Genomic DNA, 21,414 nt, shown 5'->3' on the forward strand with positions numbered 1-21,414 from the left:
ATGCTTCAAATGTTTGTACTACTGACTCAACCAGCCAACAGCTTGTCATAGAAATACATTAAACATTTGTCTTGCTGTTGATCAAATCTTTAAGTTTCACTTTCTGTCACTTTCAACATTTATAAGAACCCTAGAATAAAGATATCACAATAACCCATTAATGAAATTTAACATAGGCTGAGTCTATTTACTGCTTTGTAAAGTCATTACTTAAACATCAAGGCAAAAATAATCAAGAAACCAATCTGAATCTTTTAAAAGTGCTCTTCATTTTGTTCAAGCTTATACTTGTGCATGCAATTGAAGAATTCTGTCATTTGCTTGGCCAGGAGAAGAAATGGTCAAATGAGTTAAACTTAAAAGTGTGCGATGTCCTGGAGATGTAAAATGCAGATATGCCACTGCCAAGTCCTAGAAAACACAGCAGACATGAGATGTCTACATACATGCTGCATGCTTCTCCCTTCTGGTCATTTGGAAGTATTGCACTGGAGGGTACTGAGGTACACCTGATTCAGTTCACCAACAGCAGGTAAAGTCCTTCACAGGTCCATCACGAGTACTCGTTCAATTCACCCATGAAATAAACAGATTCGTCTTTGCATTATAATTCACAAATACACACATTTCTCAGTCATAAAGTATATTAATAGGTTAGGGATATATAGAGAGAGAGACAGCGGAAATATATCTATAAATATGTAGACATTTTTAACATGCACTTTAATTTAAATAACGACTAAATGTACTCAAGCAAACGGCCTATTTGAAAATAAGTAAATAAATAGATCGATAGATAAATACAAATTACTTTCGTAATACCTGTCAGAAACAAACTGAAACTGACTCTTCACGCTTCCCGTAGCCGGCCTCTGCCAACATGGCTGCCATCAGAACTGGGGTGACTCCAGTTTGCTTAGCAAGATGTTTTCTGAGGCCCGGGGGCAGACCGAGCCGAGGCAGGCATCCCCTCTCCGACGTCTGGGAACACGTAGGTCTCCTCTCCAGTTCTTTCTTCAGCGTGTTTTTCCTCCTTGTAGGAAAAAGACGCGGATAGCGGCTTCCTGCGGCTAACTTGTTAGCCGGCTAGCCTCTGAGTGCATGCCTTCTGAGTGACTTTGACAGGAGCAACCTCACAAGAGAAGACACTCTGACTGTCTTTATGGCTGTTATATCACCAGGTTTTTGCTCACGAGCAGGAGAAATGTTGTAATAATACACTGGTGGTAGTTTCATGACGTTACTTAAATGTGTGTGGCTTCCACATGTGGACAAGAGTTATGTTAAATTGTCAACAATGACCAGCTCTTCTCATGCTATCAACTCATAAAACTCCCCCAAACTGTTGATAATCTCTGGTGAATAACTCAGATTTGGGCGGAATACATTTGTCTGGTTCTGTAGGTTCAGAGGTCACTGACTAAAGCAGGTTGTAAACACATCTCAGTTCAGTGGCCACTTAAAACCCAATTTCGTCTTGAGTGGGCCAGACAAAATAATGCCACAATAACCTTTAAATTAAAACAAACGTCTCTTTTGTTGTCTTGGAGAGTATACGTAATGAAAATATCTTCTTTTTTTTTTTTTTTGTAAACAATTGGTAACGGAAATGATTACAATCTCCAATTGTAATGATTCTGTTATGTGCAAAATACAATAAAATGTCCCAAAAAGCTTCTTACATATCTGTTGCATTCTGCATGTTTTTCCAAACACACTCCCTGGACTAAAGCTTGATTCAAAAAAGATCATTTAAAGATAAGCATGAATCACATGTGCCTTATTCTGTCCAATTATGTTTTCTAGATAACATTTAAATGAATATTCTTTCTGTACAACTTCTGCAGAAATGTCAAATTGGTTTTACTTGTACAATTGTATTAGAAAAGCTCAACAGGCTCCTTTTTTTTTTTTTTGATAAAAAAAGGAAAGGTTTTGAGTACATGTTCATAACTTACAATATAAGGATAAAATAAAAATGTGTAGTTGAGGTTCAGCTTAACTTGATGGAAAAACAAAGAAATTTTGGATTACACATGTTCAACGACAGTGATTTCATCATGCCCTCAACCTAAACACATTGTTCACTTTGGCTGCTTCAAGGCTCTGTTTAGTAAACTGAGCATCTCTGACAGTCTGTCCTTCTTGTGTCTAAACAGCAATCCCTTCAGAGGTCTCATCTGCACACGATGTTTGAGTGCCGTAGTTCATCCACCAGGACTCTGCTGGGCCGCCGGCACCATGGGAAGTTCCTCTGGGTGAACGCAGTTGCTGTCAGACACAACAGCACACAGGTGAGTTAGCGATTCGTGTTATGCTTTGGAGCCTTTAACTTGGCTTGCAGACATTTGTGTAAATGTCTTCTTCTTTTTTGCATCTGTGCGTGCCATTTTTATCAAAGTAAGATCTAACCATCTTCAATTAAGTAAAATCCTCAACTGCTCTTACATGTTTTCATTTGTCATATTCTATATTGTTGTTACTATTGCAATCAAAACAGATACAAAGAAACTGATGTATTTACACATAGAACTACATATGTAAATACAATTAAATCCACTGCTAAAGATATTGCCAACATATTTACAAAAATCTGCTAAAGGCTTAGGTGTACTATCAAGGTTATGAATCAAGAAAACAACCCCAACAGATACACATATTCAGAATTTGTGAAAAGAATTTAAAGCATACTGCTACTCACCTGCTACATTTACCTTCATGTTTGCAGATCCCATCTGAGGATGGACCTGTTGCAGCTTCAGACAGTCATCCAGTCCTGGAGTCCTCCCCCATTTCTCTGTCTGCTGACTCCATCACTGTTCAACCAATCAATGAAGTAGTGGCTAAGACTTTATTCGTATATCTACATTTACAGTTAAATCGCTTAGACAACATTTTTGGCTGCTTATTTTCTCTTACTGTCATTTTAATTTTCAGATCTCGGCTGAAGCAGCTTCCTTAGCAGCTCCACTAGCAGACGGCCCAGTTCACTCTCCAGTCCCCGATATGTTGTCCACAGTCGTGTCTGCAGACCACACTCCGGTGTTGACACAGTCCGTCAACGAGCAGGTTGTCGACATTGCACCGACAGCAGTCGAGGTCCTGCAGACTGTGGGTGCGGAGCAGAGGTTAACAGAGCTGGGATTGGCTGGTCACACGCCAGTGGGACTCATCCAGAACTTGTTAGAGTTCATGCACATGGATCTGGGTTTGCCCTGGTGGGGAGCCATTGTTGCAGGTAACGGCAACTCCATAGGTTGTATAAATATGTGACAAACCAAATAATGGTGACATTAAACCCTCATATTTTCATTAAGCTCCATTTATGTTCTCTTCATCCCGTTTGACTTTTTGTCATTTTCGCTTTCTCTTGTTTCATCCGTATAGGAACCGTACTGGCTCGTTTGGCCGTGTTTCCCGTTATAGTGAAGGGCCAGAGAGAGGCGGCCAAGCTGAACAATGTGATGCCCGAGATGACCAAACTCACCAACAAAATGAATGAGGCCAAACAGAGTGGAAACAAATTTGAATGTAAACACTCATTTTCTTTTCTTTTTTTTGTTTTTACTTGCTTTTTTGAATTCACAGTATCAAAGCAAAGATCTTTAAATTCTTTGATTACTTTAAATACAGTGTTTTAAGTGATCAGGCTGTTTTTCTAAGGGGTGAGACAAAAAAATGCTTCATATCAGTGTTTATAAAATGCAATTTCCTGATTATTAAAAAACAAAACACACACTTAAAAACTAATATTCCAGCGGGAACCTGTGTTTTGTGTGGCAGTCTCCAAAGCCTACGCCGAACTGAACATGTTCCAGAAGAAGAATGACGTGAATCCTCTCCGAGGCTTTCTGATCCCTCTGGTGCAGGTCAGTTGCTCTGTTAAGATTTACCTGGACGGCTCCATCTTTCTATTTTCCTGAGCTTTGACTTCTGAGAAGTGTGGTAAATTGGCTAATTTTTAATTCCCCACAAATTGAATGACTGGTCCACATGTTGACCTTTCTGTGTTTTATCTTTTTGTTAAATAAATAATAAAGTAAATGCATTTAAAAAGAAACAATGTACACTTTAATCTTTAATAGATGTTATATGATACACAATACGTTACTTTAAAAATCATGTAACATTCTTTGATATAAAATTCACTCTTCTTTGGTAAATTAAACATTTAACAGATTTTATTTTTTATTTTGTTGACAAAGATCTAAAGCTGTTGTATGTAAATTACATTCACTTTGCTAACACGGTGAACCAGTTTTACAGGAAGATTGTTTAGACTTCAGGGTCTTGAGGGAGTAAGCCGCTTTCGGGGTTCTGCCGCTTGGCAGCGGTAGAACGCCCGGGCCCCGCTATCCCCAATTTTAAACCGCACCTTAGACACACACATTGCATCCACCTCTTCAAAACACAGAGACACACCCCTACATGCATCCAACACTTCACATGGTGGAGGGGGGGAGATGGGGCTCCCCCCCAGCACCTAGGGGTCCTATCAAGATCAGTGGGGGAGGGTCATGGGGCGGGAATGTGGGTGGTGGAATACAAAGCTCCTGGGGGTGGCAGGTTGGCTGTCCTCCGACTGGGCCCAGCCAAGCCTTCGCTCTTCCTGTTCTGGGGCGCGGCGGCTGGGGCCTTCTCTGCCCGGCCGGGTTGGGGGCCGGCTCCCGGGGGTGTGGCGGGCTTCACCGCTGGGATTGGGGGGGCTCCCGGCCCACTCGACCCGGGGGCCCTGCTCCGGCCGGTCTCGGCTTGGCGGGTCGGGTCGGGGCCTGGGGCCCTGCGCTCTTTATCCTTCTCTTGTGGGCTCCTCTTGCCTGGGGGGGATTCGTCTCTGCATTCTCCGTCTGGTGCTTTCTGGGCGGGGGCGTGGCCCTCTGGGGTGGATCGCTGGGGCCTCCCCGGGCCTGGGGGGCTGCCGGCCGCTGGGGTGGCGGTGTCCGGGCACGATGGCCTCGGGCCTCAGGGTGTAGCTGCGGGCCCCCCCCCACAACAGTTCCGACCACACCCAGTGGACAAACCACACACACACACACACACACACACACATTTCCACTCCTCATCAGTGAGATATGTTACTGATGTCACTTGTTTTCTGCTATCATTCGTTCAACTATCAAAGTCATGTTTTTCTTTTGTTGTTGCTTCTTTGTTAATTCATGTTCCTGCTTGAAAATCATGTTACTGTCTAGATAGAGCTGCTCAGGCTGGGTTAATCTAATAACAGTTGGAAAGTATTTGGATCAGTGTGATAACTGTAAATAATATATGTAGCACTGACAAGAGTATGTATGTTGTCCCCCACCCACATCTAATAAGACAAATTTAATCAGCTAATTGATAATTGTCAGAATCAAAAGTTCACAGAGGAGACTTTGAATATGAGGACTGTTCTGATTATTGATAACTTTTGCCAGCCGCACTTTACAAAGCACTATAACAGACACAAACTCATCCCAGCAAGATGCAGCACCTCTCATAAATATAGAATAAGAAGATTCACAGTAGACGTCAAAATACAACAAAATACTCCTTGTCTGAAACTGCAAGACATCTAAATCTAACTTCTTGTCTCTAAAGCTTTGAATGGTCTCGGGCCTCAATACATCTCAGATGTTATTTTATTACCTCGACCGTAATATTTTCCCTTTCCATCTATTCATATTTCAGGCGCCAGTCTTCATCTCCTTCTTCATTGCTCTGAGAAAGATGGCCTATCTCCCAGTGCCCAGCCTGCAGACTGGAGGAGCGCTCTGGTTTCCAGACCTTTCCATTGCAGATCCCTTCTATATTCTTCCTCTGGCTGTCACTGGAACCATGTTCTTCATCCTCGAGGTGAAGCATGGTGTTTTTCCAAATCGCACAATATTGAACTAGTTTGTGTTCTTTTTTTCCTTCTTTCGGACTCCTACCACATTTGTGTTTTTCTTCTTTTTTTTTTCTAGCTCGGTGCAGAGTCGGGTATCGATAACCCCAACCTGCGAGCCATGAAGACCGTGTTCAGGATCATGCCCCTCATCATCCTCCCACTGACTATCAACTTCCCCACGGTTAGTGTGTGACGCTCGCTGGTGAACCATACGTCACACGTCAATGTCACTTTAGCATCTGTTGCTACAGCATCTGTACAACCAAGGTGTCATTTCTTTTCCCCTCGAACAAACCTCAGGCCGTATTCACCTACTGGTTGACGTCAAACTGCTTCTCCCTGGGTCAAGTCGCTCTGCTGAGGCACCCTAAGGTCAGAGAGCGGTTTCGCATCCCGGAGAAGATCAAACACTCGCCTACCGCCATGCCGCCAAGTGACGGGCTGATCGAGAGCATCAAGAAGGGTAGGTGTTATCATCAATCGATCAGGACTGCTATGTTTCGTTCTTTTACCCTGCACATGCTTAAAAATTTTTTTGGGAAAAGTGGAAGTCATGTAATATCAAAGTGGAAGACAAATATGATGTGCAGCAGCAGGACTTTAACAAGAACCCACTCTTATTGTGAAAAGGAGACGAATTTCATGTTTAATAAAATAATCACTCTGCAACTACTGGAGCTGTAGAGTCGAGTTTAAATTAACTGAAGTCCTGATGATGAACTGAAACTTATTAACCAAACTTTTTCAATTGCTGCATTTCTGTCCTGCATGTAAACAGGTCAGATCCCGGTCCAATGATCTGTTCTTCATGGTTAACATATTCTTTTATTTTGTCAACAGGCTCATTCATGCATTTGTTGTTTGATTTGACTTGTCAAACAAAGTGACTGACTTGTAACACTTTTGGTTTCCAGGTTGGAAAAATGCTCAGCTGGCCAGTCAGCTGGAAGAGAGGGAAAAAAGGATAAAAAATCACCTGGACCTCGCTGCTAAAGGTCAAACTCACATATTCTAATCTGTTTCAGTTTATCAACACTGTCTCCCAAAATAAGAAAGTTACAGAGATGATTGGGGGAAGGAGGTTAAAAATTAGTAAATGTATGTCCAGGTGAGACTAAATGTCAGTATTTATAAAAAAATGTGCCACTAGAAAAAGTTGGGGAACCAGAGGAAACAGCTGCGCCCCCTTGTGGTTGTATTTACGTATTGCAAGCAGAAATTAAACGGCTTTGAAAAGGAATGGTTCTCAGATAGTGTGGGTTGGCACCCTTGAGATTTGACACCTGATAAAATATCAATGTTGAATTTTATATCCAATTTCTTTATCCTCAAAAAACATTAAACCTAAGCAAGAATCTTGACACCACAACCCTTAATGAAGCCCACGTTTCTCACTAAAATGATGCACTAAGCATCAATGTAGACTGTTTAGATGTTAGTTTCAATTGGATCCTACAAAATTGCTTTTTTTTTTTATTAACATTTTCTGTGCATTAATTTATTTTGTGTTGATTTATTGAGTTTAAAACAGATCTTCATTATTACTCTGAAAGAGGAGACTTTAAGTTGAAAGTTTAATACGCCAGGCACTGACAGTTTGGTCATCACACGGCAAAGATAATACAATCAGAATGTTAAACAATAATAAATATTAAAATGATAATATGTAGACATCACTGTACAGTAATCGAGATGAATTACACAGCCAAAACTGACTTTCCACAGTGTGCTTAAGCGCCATTGGTCTTACAAACTCACAAGCTTAATATCTTTTTGTTTTACAATACTCCTCACCAAGATGAGCCATTTAAAGTGGCACTATAGTGTTTATGTCATGCCTCTTTTGTACATGGGGTGGCAGTGTTGAGTCACTTCAGAATCGTTGTCTATGCTTTCACTGATTTGGTTGAGATGAAAAGTGACTCCCTGTCGCAGACTATCGCAGTGTGTTTGAGCTAAAAGTTTCAGTTGTGTTGTCGATTCCACCTTCTGCGTATTTGGTTGGATTTAATGATTTATTGCCCTGTTTATGTTGCCTGGCTGAACGAGCTGGGGCAAGTTGGAAAATTCGCTGATTGTGGATATACCAACACAAACTATCTTGTCTTTTTCTGATTATTTCATGTTGCATTGATTTCTGGTGAACAAAAATAGTACATATTGCACCGGTGCTTGAAACATGCTTACAGCCATGTTGAGTTGTGTCTCGTGACGATAACAGTTCAGGCTTGACGTTTGCCTGTTAATATGTTCACAGCTACACAATACGTGACTGTTTTGTTAGTTTCAACACTCCCTTGTTTAATAAAAACACGTGCCTTTGTTTGAGTCGGTTAATCTAAATATCCTTGTTCACATGTCTCCCTGCAGGGCCATTGAGGCAGACCTTTACCCACAATCCTCTGCAGCAGTCTCCTCCCATCTCTGCAGCTTCTGCTAAAAGCAAGTCGGCTGGACACAAAGCACAGCCGTGGAAGGACACCATCGGATAAATCCGGCCCGCTTTTAAATCAACAGTGTAGTGAATCGTGTACATATTTATGGCTACAAGAGAGGGAAAGTTGTGAAAGCATTGTGGTTATGTGTGATTCTAATCAAGGTATAAACTCTCGGTTCAAAACATCCATTCTGGTGTATGCTTTTTTTTTTTCCACATTCGCATTACTTTCTCCTGATTGCGTGTGAGTCTTCTCATTAAGAAAACAACTCTTCACTTTTTATGTTGACCTTCCTAATCATTCCTTATAAAGCTGTGTCATCTCCCACACTTATCAGGAAGTGTTCCCTCTCAGATAAAGACCAAAGATAACTTCAGGGGTAGTAGTATTGCCAATGGGAGAAAGGATTATTCTTCACGTCTGTGCATAAGTACCACGTAGTCATTCTCCAAATAGTAATTGTTATAGTTGACAGCAATCCATAGCTTTTTTTTTTCACAACAAATTCAGTTAGAACAATGAGAGTTTTTACATAATACTTGGTTTTATCCTCCACTGTGTGTTCTTTTTTTATCAGAATTTCTTTTTAAAAATGTAAAAATCCTGCCTCAGGGAGGGTAAATGAAGCACATCTGAGAATGCAAAGTTCCCTTGTCATGTATCAATACATGTTTTTTGAGAAGCAGCCTTTAATTGTGGTTGACACTAAGTACATCCAATTTTTTTTCAGCTTCTTCTTACAGACTGCTGCAACCAGGATTCAGACTAAACTAAATCTAATCACGGCAATGATATGAGGATTTATAATTCATGTTAAGCAAGCTATATAAGGTATGTATGTTGGATTTCAAAATGCTAAATTGCTTAAAAAGATGTGTGGATAGCGGTTAAATTATTGTGGCCAGACTTCCACATCAGCACAATGGCACTGGTACATTTTGTTCAAATCCAACCGATTAGAAATACCAGAAAAAAGAAAGAATGTGGTTATTTCTCCACTCAAGAACAGGTTTGTTTGTGTCGGTGCTTCCTGTGTGAGGCTCAATGTTTATGTGATCTGTGGACGCAAACGAAAGAAACAAGTCATTTTGTGTTGTCAACAAGTAGTTTTATTATAAATACATGTTTAAACTCGTCTGTTTTTGACTTTCACATTAATATACAGAAAGAGCTGATCTGTGTAAAATATGCCTTTATAAAACTTTAGGAATATTTTCTTCCATATGAGTCAAAGTAGCGACTTTAGTTTCTTTTACGTCTGAGGCAGATGACAATAATATATTAATACAGACAATAGTCCTCTCTGAAAAGTGTCTGTCCTATTAAAGATTTTTCCTTTTTCTCTAAAATTAAAACATGTTTGTATGTTTGAAATTTACACAAAATAGCTGACATCAGGATTTATACATCCTAACATGTACACTTCGGTGAAAGAAGAAACGAGCGTCGATTTCTTCAAGAGTGCGTTTAAAAATGTACTCCCCGAACTTGGCCAGAGTGACGTTTTGTCGGCGAGCTCCTCGGACGCCTCCACTCACAAATTTCTGGGTTGACAAGTCAGAGAGCTGCGTCGAGCTTGAGCACAAATACCTGTGCGTCCAGTCCACCAGTTCAGGCTGAAACTCTTACGCAAGGGGTGAAGTCTCTGACTCGGTGTTTCTACTCCTCCTTGTCCATCTCAGTCAGAACAGAGAAGCACACTTTCTGAATCAGCACGCCGCATTTAGCTGGAAGAGGCAGAAACGGGAGGAAGGTTAGAACGTCAGTGTTCAGACGGATGTTTTTTGTGGCAGGACACCAGAAACAAACCAACAATTCACATTTGAGATCACAGTCAACCAACATTTACCAAATTATACGTAGGGGTTTCTCTGGGTACTAAAATGTGTCTTTCAGGGCAATTTGTGACCCTAGAGAGGCCTTTTTGGTGTGAATATGACTGATTATGTATCTCTATTGTTTTGAAGTCAATGAGAGGTGAAATCATTACCACTGCTGAATTGCGTCTCCTTCATTCCAAACACAATAATGATAAAATAAAAATCCTGTTATTACCAATGAGTCTTCGAATCCACATCGGCCTCTTGTTTGCCGGCGTGTAGCAGCAAAGGAAGTAGACGGGCACTCCTGACAGGGCAATGCCGATGCCAATCAGGGAGTTAATAGTGTCACTGTAAAGAGGCACCACCACCAGGAAGACGGAGAGGAGGCAGAAAACTATCGGGTAGAAGAGGCTGAGCTGGAGAGAGAGAGAGAGAGAGAGAGAGAAATTCAGGAGCTTTGATTGTGACGCATACATTTTTAAACCTGTGATATGTCAAGTCAATGGAAGTCTAAAGGTCCCATATTGTGCAGTTTTTCAACAATTTCAGAAAGATGTCAAAGGTCCAACAATATTGTTTTCAAAGTGTTTTACCATAAATGCAGCCCTGGTCCTGAATTCAAGTCCCTCTAGAGAGCTCTACTGAGAGTTCCTTGGGGAGCTTGTTTATGTTGGGTCTCAAACTGTGAATCTGTTTTTCAACCACAGCAGTTTGATGTGATTCATGATGTAAATCGCTTTGGGGCGCTCACGCCGTTGAAGAGCGCAATGTACCTGAAGTTCGTTTACCATTTCACCATTTGACCCAGAATCTGACCCAGAAGGAAGAATTTCAGACTCTGTAGCTGCAGTGGGACTTTTCACAAAATTGAAAAATGTCTTACTTAGTTTGGTCGCATGTGTTGTTAGTTAATACAAGTAGCTGATGCTAGCTCCTGCTAACTATAAGGGTAAGTCAACTCGAGTATCCACTACCAGAGGGAGTGGTTATTTCCCTGTATGACATCATGAAGGGAAAATCTCTGATTCGCCTGTATGAGTACACTTTCATAAAAAAGTGGAGCAAACAAGTGAAGGGTATGACAGACTTTCTTTACATCTGGGGCCTCATACACAGGCTGTGGGGACACATATCACTGGTAGAACACCATCATAAAGTGAACTTTGCTTAATATGGGACCTTTAAAACAACCTGCGAGAGTAAAATATCTGAGTGAATTACCTTCAGAGGTCTCTTTCTATCTGGCTGCTTCCAGCGTAGATACAGTTGGCCTAGAATGGACAAACCAACAAAGAACCAGTAGCTGAAGCTGTAGTAGTTGATCAGCCTGAAGACGTCCTCTACGCAGAGGTATATGAGAGCCATGACACCCTGAAAACAAAGACACAGAGTACAAGATGTTGATTATATTAATATGACAGAAGTGAAATTTAAGCACAGGGACACCAGAAAATAAACTGACGTTAAAGAGCAGGGCTGGGACGGGAGTGTAGCGGTGGACGTGGATCATGCACAGCGAGTCGGGCAGGTGGCCTTCTCGGGAGCCCACGAAGAACAGCCTTGTGGGACACCAGCACAGGGAGGCAATTAAGGGATTTGCAGGCTGACGTGTGAAAACGAGCAGAGCTTTATATTTGCAGTAGTCACCTAAAGAGTGAGAATCGCTCACCTGGAAGAGGCCAGGATGGAGGCGTTAAGTCCTCCGAAGCAGGAAAGAGCCACGGCGAGAGGAATAGTCCAGTTCATCACACCAAACACCTGGTCTGCAAATGTCTGGAGACGGCAAAGACAGGAGATTTCAAACACATGCTGACATGAGGTTTAACCCTTGTTAAATTGATGGAATATGTGAACTTTAAATGCTTGTGCAGGGGTGTGAAACAGCTTAGAAAATAGTGAGACGTTATCCCTGCTGGTCCGTGAGAAATTTAAATAAATGTACATTATCAAATATAGTCACATGACCAGTAAAGGGTTAAGTAAGGAGATGAATTGAAGACATTAGGAACTTACCACAGCGACAGCATCACTGTCCAGGATGGCATTGATGGGGAGGATGGTGTAGTAGGCCACGTTGGTCAGAATGTAGATGACAGTGACGATGGGCATGGAGATGGCGATGGCCAGAGGGAGATTCCTGCAGATTACACAAGCAAACAGCAGAGGGCAGCTTTAGGGATGAGCGGCAGCTCGTCATTAAAGTTTTCAGGAGTCTGCGGGTCAAGAACCGATTGACCCTGTGAGCGAGCATCAAAAGTGAGGAGAGAGATAAGGTACAATTGTTTGTCAGTTAATCTGCCTGGGAATTCTGGGAAAGACTTGTGATCCAATCACATGTGTAGTCTTGCTTCATTTGATCAGCGTTTGGCCGTGTGAATCACACACACACACACACACACACACACACACACACACACACACACACACACACTTTCAAATCTCTTCATGAATTCACTTCCCGTCCTTTGTTATGTTTAAACGACTCATTGGTTCGTTTCTAATTGCCTGATGCTTTGAGAAGACATTGCAAAACAGATTTTGATAAAGTCACAACAGTATCATCTGTACTCTGCCACTTTATATTTCATACAAAATTAAAGTTGCAGGAAGAAGATTGTAGCATAATTACACCTTCTACAAATATATGGACTTTAAACATAATAAAGCACTGGTCGTTCACATGAATATATTTACTTCTCACTTCAATGTCACTATATATATTGTCACCCTGTTTATTTATTTACTTTTGTCTTTTGGTCTATCATGACATAATATATTTGCTCCGTCTCTCTGTGGAAAATTAAGTACTATGCCTCAAGGTTTTAATCCTTGTAAATAAACATTTCATAAGTACAACAACATTGTTGACTAAAGAGATGTAGCCAATTCTTTAAATTAGATAAGATCGCGATAGTAATTATCATAGAGCTATCCAACCCGTCTATCCACCTGGATCTAGATAAGATCTCCATCACTCCCTAACTTCCTGTGCAAGCGATCTGGGATGAACTAAATGCAATTTAAATCTATCTGTTGCTGTTTTGAAAGTAAAAAAAAAAATGAAAAAGATGATATGGAAGCTCAACTGAGCTTCAGATCTAAAAATGTCAATTTGATCTGAATAAATGAACCATATATGTGATACCAGCTGTTGTTGCTGACCTTTCTGGGTCCTTGATTTCCTCTGTGACAAAGTTAAGCGTATCCCATCCAGAGTAGGAGAAGAGAGCTGAGTACAGAGCCAGAGCGATGTGTCCTGGATCCTGAGACGAGCCGTCGAACAGGCCCTCAAAGTTCTGAGTGTGTCCTAGAAGACACAAACACAATCTGATCAAGCCCTCATTCACCAGTTCTTGAGATGTAAGAATAGACCACAAAGGTGGAAATCTAATTGTAAAAAACAAAAAAAGAAGCAAAAAACAACATTTAATAATGTGTATCAGCGAATGCTTGAGCACCTTGTCCGATTTTCACCAGGCCAGTGATGATGACGGCGATGAGAGCGATTACTTTGGCGTATGTGAAGAAGTCCTGGACTCTGGTGCCCCACTTCACATAGGCGCAGTTCACAAAGGTCAGCAGGCCTGCGACGCAAGCAGCCGAAAACACACACACACATGAATATACATATATACATACAGCTTGGGGGGGGGGGGGGTATTTGCTCTGTAAACCCAACGAGTGGCGACGTGTTTCCGTGTCAGAGAAGGGCTGATTTACGGAAACACTGCTGCTGACTCAAGCAGAAGGGCTGTTGTTTTTCAGACCAGGAAACAGCTGAGAGCAGCACGTACAAGCTATCTCACACACACACACACACACACACACACACACACACACACACACACACACACACACACACACACACACACACACACACACACACACACACACACACACACACACACACACACACACACACACAAAAAACTCGCACACATACACAAATACACACACATTGGAGATCCAGCAATAAAATCCTGAAGCTATCATTGATCTGATGTCCCTCACTTTGATAAGAAACATGCATCACACTACTATACATTTGCTCTTTATTGCCGTCATTCCCTGTTAATGTTCTTGGAAAACGTGCTTTTGTGTGTCTCTTTGCGGCATATCTTATCAGAAAAACGAGCCCTTCTGGTTCATGAATGAGGAGATAGTACGAATTCCCTTCTGTCAAAGTGCAACAGAGAAGTTCACCTTGATGTGATTTCTTCAGGATCCTGCCTGGATTTCCCTCATTTTATGCTATTCTCTCAAAAAGTGATCATTAAATGATTATCTTGCCTCCACAAGCATCTCCAAACAAATTGCATGGAGGTTTCTCCTAATGGCCTTCACATCAGCCAGATGTTTCCAGAAGGACACCTGACCACCTGGCTCTCCTCCTCCACACTGACCACTGAGACGGCTCCGGCAATCATAACACGATCACCTTACAGCACATTGACAGGTAGAGGATCATAACAAATCCTCTCCCGACAGGACGCCCGGCCAAGCACAACAGAGCACAACGCCTCAGAAGAAGGTAACCAGCGCTGAGCGGCGGAGACAGAGGCCTCGCCACACAGAAGTGAAGGCGTGGTGTGTTGACAGTGGAAGATGAGACGGGTGGGAGGTGGGAGATCAGGCCTGAGAGGCCGGCCGGCCGGTAGTGAAGATCAAATATGGCTCTGCTGGGATATGAAATGCAGATTCTAAAAGATGCGATGGGAAGTCCTGACATCTGAGACTCCAGGTGATAGCAGCGAGAATGAATTGAGTGTACATGTGATTTAAACTGAACATTGGATTTTTGAGTTCTTGAGAGATATTGGATTATTTGGTGATGAAAAGAAAAAAACTCTCATTTGAGTTACACGTCTTATAATTTCATTGCTACAAGCGTCCGAATATATCTACGACACATTTAAGAAATATCGGATTTGTGTAAATGTTACGAGAGTCTATCTCATCCCCAAAAAATTTATAAAAAAAAACCATCATCATATTCAAAAAAAAAAATCAAGAATTTAAAATAATAATAATAACCATCAATCTAAAACATACTAAGTTTGATATACATTGTAATGAGCCAAAATTTGTCAACAGTTGAATCAAAGAATGAGTGTAGCACGGTACTTTATATTCCCATCAGTTTCTCTGATCTGCATCTGTGTATTTGAAACACAATTCAGAAGTCCATACCGAATGTGTCTGCCTTTAGGTTTTACAATGTTTTGGATTACAGTAAGTGAAAAAGAAAATGATATAGGAGAAAATTTTAACTTTACATCTCTACTTCTACACGTTAACAAATTTGAGCCAAGTTCAACATATAGGTTATTGACTGTATATATATGTAAGGAAGAGTGGATTTGACTTCTGTCTGTTTAGGTCGCCTTAAAGAAAAGCTCAAGAGCTAAATCCAGTTTTGCCTATTTGGACTTTTATTACTTGAATGTATCTCAAATTTGGCTTGAAGCTTCACTCCTGTACTCAGCTATCAGCAGTTTCTTAGGTCAAAGTCTCTTTGACTTTTTACACACATATCAGCCCTCCTCTAAGCACTGCGTGTGTGTGTGTGTGTGTGTGTGTGTGTGTGTGTGTGTGTGTGCTTTCGACTGAGCATTCCTGTCAAGTGGGTGGATGGAGAGCACAAAATATTTAATCTTCCCCGTCAAGTATTTCTCTGTCTGTCTTCACCATTTTGCAGTTGCTAAATTTTGCTATTTTCTTGCCTCGGCGTTGACTTTCATACTCTTATAACGTTTGTCAGCTTGATTGTATTCTCTGTGTTCAGTTGACTTGGCAATATGACAAAAGCGGCCATGACTCATGTCGTCTTGTGATTAGACCACATCAGGATGTCTTAATCCCGGCTTTTAGATGTAGTAAAATGACTTTTTACTCCTTGCTCTGTGTAATCGGAGAACAAGATCTTACACGGGCTCAATTCCTCTTTCATGTGTGAGTCCTTGGGCACTGGACTTGCTGACTGAAGGTTTGGGTGTCACTATTTTCACTTCTCTTGTCTCTGAGCTTCACGTGCTTGTCCCAAATGTAAAACTGTGGCGGTGACAGACATCGCCACCGTCACTTAACGACTCGTCAGCAGTTTTTTGATGAACCAAATACTCAGACATGCCCTTGTCATGCGTACTTACATATACAAGCGGCAGCCAGAAGCCTGTTGGCACTGTATGAAGCAATGCAGGTGGGGAAGATTGGCTGCACCATGTAGTTGGAGAAGGTGATGGCGATGATGGCCTGGCTGGTCGGCTCAATGATCAGCAGCGATGTCCACAGGCGGATGAAGGCCAAGAAGCCCCCGAAGGCCTCCAGGATGTAGGCGTAGGACGCCCCAGATTTGGTGATGGTGGTCCCCAGCTCGGCGTAGCACAGCGCTCCGAACACGGAGAAGATCCCACCGATGGTCCACACCAACAGGGAGAGGCCGTAGGAGGCGCTGTGGATGAGGACGCCTTTGGGCGAGACAAAGATCCCTGAGCCGATCATATTCCCCACGATCAGGCAGACCCCGTTCAGGAGGGAGATCTCCTTCTTCAGCTTCATTGACTCCTCTGCGCTTTCAGACTTCCCCGACGGGAGGCCGCCATTACTTCCCTCTTCCGGAGTGACGGATCCCATTGTTCGTGTCTGGTTGTTAATAAGTTAAAAATGTTTTTCTCGCACGGCTTTACAGCGTTTTGTCCCGAGACTGAAGATTTAAACTTTTCCTCCGGCTATCTGAGTTTTTCCCCCGACATCTGTGAAGGGAAACACACAAAGTCGTATCAGTGAAGCTGCTACCATGGAGACCAGTTTTATCTTGTCTTACATGCAGGAAATACCTGTGTTGTTTCTGGATGGAATAAATCTGGGCAAACAAAAATATATTTAGATGTCAGAGACGCTAATGGGGCAGCAAACACGCATAAAACACAACATAACACAACACTTGTGGATTTGAGAGCAGATTTGTGGATTGGAGAGCCATTAGGCCGCACAACAAATGGCCTTTTAAGGTTGAGTGTATTGACAGAGACTGCGAGGACAGAGGCAAACATGCCTGAAAACACCAGCTCTTCATTAGTAACCGTAAGCTCAGGAAGAATGCCTCGCCGAAACCCTCACAGCTGCTCACCGGTCTAACTATGCAGAACTTAAGATTGTGTCAGCGCTGTGGCAGGTCACATGTTTTCCAAAGTTCACGCTCTCAGCATGTAAGGAGTTTTAATGTGGAGACAGGCACATTGAGCAGCGTGTTCATTCAACTGCTCTGCGTGACTTGCTTCAATAAATCGTGAAGTGTGAATAAAAGTGAAGGTGAAGCTCCAATAGACCCGGACTTTCCACAGCACAAAGCAAAACAACCTTGCACGTATAGATTCAGATTTTAGATTCAGATTAACTGTCAAACAATTTTAAATGCGGAAGCTGGGCTAAATGAAGGCCAAACTATTAAGTGATATTTCAATCCTGTGTAATCCCAATAGAGCATTTAAATGGAAAAGTAATCATTTGAGATATATTTTGTGTTTTTTTTCTATGTAAGATTTGGACCAAGACTCTTTTCTTGATTAACAGACAACAAACAAGCAAAGTAAGAAGCCTGATGTGCACAAAAACAGAAAAACACTTCAGAACAATGTAAAAACAGATTGAAGGACAGTGACGAGAAAACACATAATGAGTAGTTGGATTTAGACGATACAGAAGAGAATCAGATCATTAAATCTTCAGAGATAACTTTAAAAAAAAAAATGATGAGAAGATAGAAAACACTGATACCTTGAGACGGCAGCAGCAGGCAGCAGCAGATCAACAGCATGTGCGTCCAGGAGGGTGAGACTGCACAGAAAGACAGTGGTTTGGATGTGTCGAGTACAACATACACTGAGAGGGGAGGCTCTGACAGTAAGGAGGGCGCAAGGTCCACGACCTGCTGATAACTAGTTCTTCTTGAGCCAAGGTTACATCCTGCTTACTCAACTCTACACCGACAGGGAGTCCACAGGGAGTCAATGAATCAGAAATGACTGATCTGAGAAGACGGCCTTGATATTTCAGTGGAGCAAACCCTTGGTCGTAGGATGTCATCTTTATTCCCTCCCTTCCACCATCTAGTAGCTGCCTTTTTCCTCCCAAAAAACAAAAGCTAAGTGCTTCTTCGCTTGATTTGAGTTGTGCAGTGCAGAAAACTGTAATGGGAAGGCTTTTACAGGTTAATAAATGATAAGCATGAGTCTGTGCTGTAAAGCGGTCTATTGCTCTGCTTTATCAAAGCTTCTCCTGCTGGAGCTGATACAGACTCACAGTACAAACACTCACCTTATGGCTCTCTGCTGCGTTCAGGTCCTCTTCTCGCTCTCAAACCGGTGCAGAGGATTAAAACTATGATGCCCTTCCAGACGATGAACAAAACCCTTCAGGACGGCTTCACGTCGAAATAATAAGCCTCTTCTTGCGTGTTGCTCCTCTGTCTCTGTGCGGCTGTTTCCTCTTGTTTTCGACTTTGGCTCTGCACTCCGGACAGCTGATGTGCTTGTGGCTGTTGTGCACTTCTGGTTTCCACCTTTTTACTACCAAGGAAACGAGTCAGAGGGAAGGAGGGGAGACATTTAAATCACTCCCTCCTGAGTGGATTTCACCCTAAACTGTATGGGTTTGATTAAATTATAGGAGGTGTTGGGCTCTTGTCAGCAGGGGGCTGATTAATGCTACAGCCACAATTAAAGCAAAGAGGTGTGCTTATCTTACTGGCATTATCAAGGTGACAACACAGTGAGCTCCAAACTACTGGAAGTTATTTCAGTGATTTTTTTGAGTTAAAGATTAAACAAACTGGATGTGATGCCAGAATAATCCGCACTTTATTAATAATACTTTGAGATATCAATGTTTTATCGGAGGCAGCACGGTGTGCAGTGGTTTGCACTCGCGCCTCACAGAAACAGTCCCCGAGTTCAAGTCCGGGCTACAGTCAGCAGCTGGGACCGGCTGCAGCTACTAACTAACTAACTAACTAACTAACTAACTAACTAACTAACTAACTAACTAACTAACTAACTAACTAACTAACTAACTAACTAACTAACTAACTAACTAACTAACTAATTTAAAAATTATTCCATAATTAATTCCTTTTTCCACATCGACCTATCCCATTTCTAGGAAGAGGTGGGCTGCCACATTATGGTGCACTGGGGAGCTGGTGGGGGTCAAGGGTCATGCTCAGGGACCCACACAGGTGACCTGCCTGTTGTGGAAATCAAACCTTCGGACAGATCACCACTGTTGGTCCCTTTAGACATACACGCTCTGAGACCTACAACAATAACAATGATAACAGCATCAATAACACGAACATTAATAAAAAAATAATACTCATTTAATAATAATGTATTGTTCTTGTACTATTCTATTCTATTCTATTCTATTCTATTCTATTCTATTCTATTCTACTAACACTGCAGCAAATCTTGAACCTGATTAAGTCATGACAGGTTTTGGCTCTTAGATGAAAGTTCGTCCACAAACTATGGCTCCCTCTTGTGGATTTGAGTTATACTGAAGAACAAAAACTAAACCACAACTTTTCTACCTTAGACTTGAACTGCACGCAATTTATATTAAGGAGTCGACATACATGACAAGGCTAAACGTTGTAATACTCGCAAAAAGATTTTTGCTGGTTAACTGACTACTTAACTATAAACAGTCACAACTAAAGATATAACTTTTATGTCATCCAGTGACCAATGAATTTCATATTAAGGTAGCTGAGTCCTTTCTTGAGAGCTTTCCTTTGTAGGGAGCATGCATTGTTTAATCAAATGTTAAGAAGCAGTCCAAAGAGACAATGCTCCATGAGCGGTTTCGGTTCGTTAGTTTGTTTGTACTCTCCAGTTTCACCTTTCTTAATTCACTCAAGGTAGAATGTAAGTTCTTGATTATCCTTGAACTATATCTGAATGTATGATCAAGTATCTTTGAAAGAAATCCAAAGGTTTGGGGACATTAGAAATTTTAAAGGAGAAAATAATACCATCAGTGCACATTATATGTAGACTTAGTGTTGATGATGAAACATTACTATTAGGTGACTCATGGAAATACAGTTCTGCAAATATAAGCCAAATGGACTTCACATATAGCAGATTTCCCCGATTTTACACTATTTGACAACACAGAGAGAGAGCACAGACATCAAACTTTAGTTCAGGAACCACAGACAACCAAATTTGACCTCAACGGGCCGAAGCAATTGAAATATTACCTTCGCCACCGAAAGTTGGGCGATAAACGAAAGTTGTCCGAGACAGTTATGTTTTCATCTAACCGTTTCCGAATAAATCCCCAAGAAACTGCTAAAAATGTTTAGTGCAATGAAGTTCAAACCTCTTGCCAAATTCTGTGTCTCAGTTTTGTAATAATCCAGCAACTCTTACTAAAACAGTGCGTTGTCCTGCGTTTGAATCGGAGACAGCGGTTACATTTATTTACAAAATCGCAGGTCGGTGCAGTTTGTTTTTTTCTTCCCGTAATTTACATTGACTTTCTGCTGGCCAGATTTTGTCCCATGGACCTGATGTTTGACACCCTGGTGAAGGGTTAGTATGCAGGAACAACTTTCTCTGATTGTTTTTTGTTGGTAACTTATGTAAATTAGAAAAAGGTAAACTTCTACAGTTAAGAAAAGAAGGTGTTTTTGTACACTTTATCTGGTGAATTATCTGAGCTGTCCCCTGAAAGGCCTCATTATGTAACTGATTAATCAAACTGAAAAAAACACAGGAACTCTTAGAACATCATTAGACTCGTTATCTCTTTATCTTTAAATGATCTGATGAGATGAATAATTAACAAAACCAGATTAATTCTGGGCCAATACACAACTTTTTGTCACCGAAATGATTGAAGTCCACAGAGAGTTTATCAAGATTTACCATTCAACGATCAACGAGTAACATCTAATAAAGCCTGTGAACTTCCCCAGCACAGTTGTAGGCCCTTTACTCTGTTTTACAGAGTATGAGAACTATTAAAATGACTTCTTCTTTTTTGTTGTTGCTTCCCCCCTCCTTTTTTGATTGAGACACGTCTCTTGTCACTCATGATTGCATGTGGACAAACTTCTCACACATGGCTCCTTTCACTCCTTTTGTCTCGCTCTATGCCCTGGGCATGCTTCTCCTTGGTTACCAGTTGTCATGGTTTCGGGAGCCCCTGTAGGCTAAAAAACTGGAGGGATTAAAGGCGGCCATTTTGGGGACAGCTGGACCAGGTTGGTCCCTGT

General features: G+C 41.6%; 2 protein-coding genes across 4 annotated transcripts; one reads left to right on the forward strand and one right to left on the reverse strand.

The window, feature by feature from the left end:
• Positions 1-854: 854 nt before the first annotated feature.
• Positions 855-9,417, forward strand: oxa1l (OXA1L mitochondrial inner membrane protein). The gene is made up of 11 exons (XM_080486335.1): positions 855-991; positions 2,160-2,294; positions 2,729-2,836; positions 2,938-3,238; positions 3,388-3,531; positions 3,784-3,869; positions 5,671-5,835; positions 5,946-6,050; positions 6,170-6,332; positions 6,784-6,864; positions 8,240-9,417. Exons 1-11 carry the CDS (start codon positions 881-883, stop codon positions 8,359-8,361), a joined length of 1,521 nt encoding a protein of 506 aa, XP_080342461.1. The 5' UTR covers positions 855-880; the 3' UTR covers positions 8,362-9,417.
• On the reverse strand, positions 9,398-18,668 carry slc7a7 (solute carrier family 7 member 7). 3 transcript variants are annotated; one of them, XM_080486336.1, is made up of 12 exons: positions 18,447-18,668; positions 17,907-17,966; positions 16,967-16,992; positions 16,280-16,882; positions 13,589-13,714; positions 13,293-13,437; positions 12,144-12,267; positions 11,800-11,903; positions 11,593-11,689; positions 11,352-11,501; positions 10,363-10,546; positions 9,398-10,034 (listed from the first exon to the last, which is right to left on the reverse strand). In XM_080486336.1, exons 4-12 carry the CDS (start codon positions 16,761-16,763, stop codon positions 9,967-9,969), a joined length of 1,482 nt encoding a protein of 493 aa, XP_080342462.1. In that variant the 5' UTR covers positions 16,764-16,882; positions 16,967-16,992; positions 17,907-17,966; positions 18,447-18,668; the 3' UTR covers positions 9,398-9,966. The 3 variants fall into 3 exon arrangements, with proteins under 3 accessions (XP_080342462.1, XP_080342463.1, XP_080342464.1); XM_080486337.1 differs by lacking the exon at positions 16,967-16,992; XM_080486338.1 differs by lacking the exons at positions 16,967-16,992; positions 17,907-17,966.
• Between the last annotated feature and the right edge of the window lie 2,746 nt (positions 18,669-21,414).

Source organism: Lipophrys pholis (assembly GCF_963383615.2).
Source record: "Lipophrys pholis genome assembly, chromosome: 18".
Taxonomy (NCBI): Eukaryota; Metazoa; Chordata; class Actinopteri; order Blenniiformes; family Blenniidae; genus Lipophrys; species Lipophrys pholis.

Excerpts from the sequence above, each read along its gene's own strand:
- oxa1l (XM_080486335.1), top strand. The coding sequence starts at position 881 with ATGGCTGCCATCAGAACTGGGGTGACTCCAGTTTGCTTAGCAAGATGT. Across the intron at positions 992-2,159 it reads TCTCCGACGTCTGGGAACAC|CAATCCCTTCAGAGGTCTCA; the intron begins GTAGGTCTCCTC and ends GTGTCTAAACAG. Across the intron at positions 3,870-5,670 it reads TTCTGATCCCTCTGGTGCAG|GCGCCAGTCTTCATCTCCTT; the intron begins GTCAGTTGCTCT and ends TTCATATTTCAG.
- slc7a7 (XM_080486338.1), bottom strand. The coding sequence starts at position 16,763 with ATGGGATCCGTCACTCCGGAAGAGGGAAGTAATGGCGGCCTCCCGTCG. Across the intron at positions 13,715-16,279 it reads TCTGGCTGCCGCTTGTATAT|GCCTGCTGACCTTTGTGAAC; the intron begins GTAAGTACGCAT and ends CTTGCGTCGCAG. Across the intron at positions 13,438-13,588 it reads CCTGGTGAAAATCGGACAAG|GACACACTCAGAACTTTGAG; the intron begins GTGCTCAAGCAT and ends TGTGTCTTCTAG.